The 5,457-nt window shown below is 38.1% G+C and overlaps 1 protein-coding gene across 1 annotated transcript; it reads right to left on the reverse strand.

Moving 5' to 3' along the window:
- Positions 1-3,712, reverse strand: LOC145469235 (uncharacterized). The gene is made up of 5 exons (XM_081452928.1): positions 3,393-3,712; positions 2,243-2,390; positions 1,673-1,862; positions 982-1,140; positions 1-774 (listed from the first exon to the last, which is right to left on the reverse strand). Exons 1-5 carry the CDS (start codon positions 3,537-3,539, stop codon positions 726-728), a joined length of 693 nt encoding a protein of 230 aa, XP_081309054.1. The 5' UTR covers positions 3,540-3,712; the 3' UTR covers positions 1-725.
- Between the last annotated feature and the right edge of the window lie 1,745 nt (positions 3,713-5,457).

Below are 5,457 nucleotides of genomic sequence, written 5' to 3' on the forward strand. Positions count from 1 at the left end.
ATACAAAAACAGTGCAACACCATTATAGGAAAGGTGACTATATTTTCTAGTAATTTTAACTTTTAAATTACTTCAAGTTAATGTGGATAATCAAAGCTTCATTAACTGCTATTAAAAGATTTATTGTCAACTTATAAGAACTAATGGCAAAATGACAAATCTACCAGATGGAATTAGAAGCAAAGCCTGCTGCCGAGATTGTGCTATAAAAATAATTCTTTAATCAACTCCATGCAACTTTTTTACACAATAAAAATAACGGAAATATCTACTGGTGTTTGTCGATGACTAATGGACTCTTTTGCTACTATACTGAATGATTTGTACCCCTGGAGATTTTGAATTCCAGACTTTCATAAGATGTAACACAAAAAAGGAGCCGACAGATAATGAAGAGGATAGATTACTTGAAGTAAATTCTCCCGCAAAGCTCTAACTTGATTTAAGGTGTGTTGCTTAAGATGTTCATCAGGTGTTAAATTTGCTCCAAATATCTTTGCAATTAGAGGGAGTTGGAAAAAAAAGCTAGTCGATAAACGATCTTCTTGTCATGTAGGAATAAACAGCAAAAACTACAGGATCATAAGACTAAAAGCCGCGACAGTGTACTTTCATGAGTATTCCAGGCCATGCATCCACGTTGGTGAACAGTTGGTAGATGTACTTTACTCCTAAAAGTTACAATCAGTACAAATAGGTTCCAATTGAAGCCATAAAAACTTCAATTATTTCTTGTCATCCTCCTTTACACAAATCTCGTGCACTCCAAATATTCTGAAAAAAAATGAACAAATGAAACTGACATTAATCCCAAGTGCAATAATAGCATGGCAAAGTAAAATGCGACGCAATCAAATTTTAGCAACAAAATGTGGCGAACATCTTTTTAGCTGTGAGAATACGCTCGTTTTATCCTGAGCTAGTGTTGCCACCTTGACACACCATGGTGGATTGTGAAAAGCAGTGTTTAAAGAGACTCACCCGACTTGCTTGCAAACGAGTCCTTTTTTGCATGGTCCGCAAGCTTGTTGAACCTGAGCACCGATGTAAACATTTTTAAAGAAGTTGATTGGACCACAAACCATGTTCTCTTCCAAAGGAGGCTTGCAAATAGAGATATGTGGATTGATAGCCGACTCCCTAAAATGAAATCACGTGACAATCAAGACGTTCAAGAGGCTCTCTTCCAAAATTGACGTTCATTAAATGTTTATGCAAATTTGTGATAGTCAGCACTAGGCAAACAGAGAACGTTCACGTGAAAATTAAACTGTCAACAGTTTTGTCTTCAACCCTCCGTGCATTTAAATTGAACAAGAACAAATTCAATCGAAGACCATGATAGTCTAGAAGCTTTGTAGTAGACTTTTTAATTGATGTTTGTTTTCGTTTACCTGTTTTTGTTTACCTTTTTGTTTGCGTGTTTGGAGGAATTCTCTGTCGTTTCCTTTGTTTTTTTGTTTGTTTGTTTGCTTGTTTTGTTGGTTAGTTGGTTGGTTGGTTGGTTTGTTTGTTAGCTGATTGGTTTGTTTGCTTGTTTGCTTGTTTGCTTGTTGGTTTGCTTTTTGTTCGCTTGTTTGTTTGCTTGTTTGTTTTTTGTTTGTTTGTTTGTTTCTTTCTTTCTATGGAACAACGTCTCGGTGAGGAAAGGATGAATATATCTTTCACCAACCTTACGCAACATGTTCCAGGAGGATCTTTGCAATCATCGTGTCGATCACAAAATGTTCCAGGCGCTCCTCCAGCAGCATCTTTCTTACATCGCCCGTATGTACACTGGCCATGACAACACTGACCATTCTGAGTGCAGGCGACATTTTCCTTTAGACAGTGAACGCAAAGAAACATGTGGCAGTATCTTCCTGAAAAATAAATTTAGTACTTAGGAATGGTTCAGTTTGTCTCTAGTCGACAATTCAGATCATGAGATTTTAATTCACAAAGATCCAGATAGAGGGGAAAAAATGCAAATTTCAACTAATTTCTAATTTTGCCTTGTCTTCTCAATGATTTTACTCCTCGTTCCTTTAGTCTATCAATTTTGTGTGACAGCTGGTCTGTGTCAACAAACAGGAATACTGAATCATTTTGTAAAAATCACCATACTTGATAAATTCGTCCATGTATGGTTAGCTTTTTAGTGGTAAACAGAATGGCTATCTACGAGAGGGAACAACTCTTCTCGCTGAAAACAGCATTAAACCTTTCAAGTAGGTCAAAAAGGAAATACGGTTCAGCCCACCTGGGTCACAAGGCTTGTGTGCATTACATTCTTGAGAGTAGTATCCCGGTGCAAGCATGCGTGGTTGCGCCCTTGCGGCTCCGCCAGTGGCAAGAGATGACATATCAGGAACATGGTCAGGGTCCATTTGAGGGAATGGCATCATTTCCTGTACCGAAATAAGTGAATTCAAACAATTTTATTACTTGAACGGACGTGCCATTTGAAGGAATTTATTTTACTAAATGTAAGAAGTTTACCTGCATCATGTCAACCTTTCTGTTGAGAGGAAAACACAATGTTTACACCACGCAGATAGAACTACTTTTCAGTCATCAGTAAATTATTACCGGCTGGAACAAGAAATGTAGGTTTAACCATTCCTCGTTGTGTGTAATTTTATCATGATTTTACATGAAACATAAACTAACCTTACTTCTTCTTGGAAAACGTTACGTACTAATGATTATTGTTAATTCTGAAATACTTATGATGATAGTAAAAAACCATGTAGCTTGAGAGAAACCCATACTAATGAGGGGATACAGTCTTGTACAAAATACAAAACTTAGACAGCTAAAATATCTACACTAAAATATGAATAATACAAAATGCAGTCTAAAATGTTTTAAAGATACCAATACACCAATCAACTGTCGTCAAACAGTTCAGTTCAATTTTTGTTTCGAACAGAATGACCATCTGTAGTTTACGTTTTCAATAGCCTGACCAGATGTCCAGAATTTGGAATTTGCAAATGCATATTTGCTGTTTATCGTGTTGTTATGGCTTTGAATTCACATAACTGTAAATAATGACTGCCTCCATAACACACCGACCAAAAGGCACTATCAGCTCTCTTTGAAGTGAAGACCAATGTTTATATATACTTGACACAGAGTGATGAAAGTGATATACTTTCCCTTAAATGTAAAACACATTGTAAATTACTACACATGCATCTGGCGCCTTTTTTGACATGATTTTAAAAACACTTTTTAGGTGGCTTTTAAAATAATTACTGGTCCTGGTCGCTAATTTGAGTGAACTTGTTGCGAGTTAGCCTACACATGGTAATCTTAGCAAACCAAAACAAGATTGATTCTCTTTACCTTTTCTAGTAAAGCAGCCTGTTTTGTGAATGAGAAAAGAACCACATTCTTAAACTTACCTTCTTAATCCTAACATTGTCGGCTGACCGAACGTCCTTTTTCAATCGCTGTTTTAAGGTAAAACTTTTCTTGGAAGTTGCTGATGGCAGCCAAATTTGACTTAGTACGGTGCCTATAAAAAGCCACCAATTCGATTTTAAGTTCATTTTTGTCCCAAACAGGACTATTGTAAGTCCTAATCCTCGCTGCTAGGCCCACGAGAATCGGCCAAGTTACAGAGGATTTATGTGGCCTGAATTATTATTTCATTGCGTGTTTCATTATTAATAGCTTACACTTCGATACACTGAACCAAGTAGTCGTTTTGAGCATCCGGAAATGATCTTGTCTCCCACTAGTTGGTTTTAGTCACCAAATTTCCCATTTCCCCGAGGTTAAACCCTTGATAACAAATTTAAATTACAAGTACTGCTAAGTTTTGTCGTCGTTGTCTTTCTGAAATGAAATTGAGTGACTCGCTGAACGCTTCGAGTAAACTGGTACCGGCAGTTTAGAACAATGGAAACATCATAAGCGACTATGTCTTTCTCTGTGGGAAATACTTTTTAGTCATATCGATCTGAACTTGGTTAAAACGCTTCTAAATATTGTCATTTATTACCAGTTTGGTTATACTTTTGCCAATATTAATTTCTTCAATTTATCAAATTATCATTATGAGGATTTAAACTGAATGCGAGAGAATCCCGTTTTTTGTTGATGAGTCCAACCCACGAGATGTAGGTTAGACTCATCAACGGCTGGCACCTCAGGAGAATTGCTAAGGATCAATTATTTCAGGAACCTGACAGGTGCACATTGTATGTGCCTGTCATATTCTTCCACTCCTTACAGTTGACTCGTCCTTAGTCGCCTGAAAATATTGTTAATATTTTTTCTACAAGACGCCGACTGGCGTGTGGAGACTATCCTAATCGTAACTTTTTGGTACGCTTCGGTGGCATATCAGGCGAGCGTGGTCGAACCACTGTTTGCATTTTGGCGAGACCTAAGCACGCCAAAATACCCTTGGCGAGACCTAAGCACGCCAAAATACCCTTGGCGAGACCAAACAAGCCTGATATACCGCCGTAGCGTGCCGTAGCGTACCATGGAAAACGTACCATAAAAAGGCATGATTAGGTATTTACCTTACCCAAATTCGGCCATGTGACCATGATATCGTAGCCATATCAGTTCAGGAACTTTGATATCGTGGGATATGAGGACAGTACACACGGCTTCTGATTGGCTAATTGCGAATTTTGGTGTGGTGATAGGCGAAAGCATCACTCGGAACAAACAGACAGAGATGTTTATCGCTTTGTAAAGACGTCATAGACACTTCAGAAGGTGCCATAATGTTAGAGAGAAATGCATGTGGATGGATGAGAGGTGGTGTCAAAAGTGATTAGAACACTTGTCAGAGACGTGACCTTCTGGGGAAACATGCATAGCTCGAGGACATGAACTCCCAACAAATCTCCATCTCCGAACAAATGAGTTAACAGCAATGTCAGCCAGTCTGCCAGCAATTCAGATAAATATTTATTGTTTGTTGTCATGGCAACATCCGTTCTGCACGCTTGTATCACTAGCGTTTTTCAGCCAGCGTAAGCGCGGGAGCGCCATATTTCTTTCACTACCCACGGTCCTCGTTGCAATTGCATTAATCGTAGTAGAAGCAATATGTCGTTCAACTAAGAAATCACTTTCATGACAAGTCAGCAACACCTTTACTCGACTACAAAAGGAAGAACTTTGATGGTATTTAAAACCCAGTCGAAACTAGTAAAAGAGATGGAGTAGCCAAAGAATCTCGTTAATGTCTTTTCCTTCTTTACTGACTTATTTTAGATAAGTAAGTTTAAACCAAGATTTAACAAAGATATCTCTCCCCTTGGAGCATGGGATATTGGCAGAGACTCCTACATGTCATTCATATCAGATTAGACTTCAAGTCTAGTCTTCAGTGATCGTCACTGCTGCCAACTGGTTCAAGTGCCATATTTTATAGTAATAAATTATTGATATGTAAGACTCAGACGAAGAGGGCCCTCGCTTTGCTTACGAAAATGGCTTAAA

This window comes from Orbicella franksi, chromosome 2 (genome assembly GCF_964199315.1).
Source record: "Orbicella franksi chromosome 2, jaOrbFran1.1, whole genome shotgun sequence".
NCBI classification, from domain to species: Eukaryota; Metazoa; Cnidaria; class Anthozoa; order Scleractinia; family Merulinidae; genus Orbicella; species Orbicella franksi.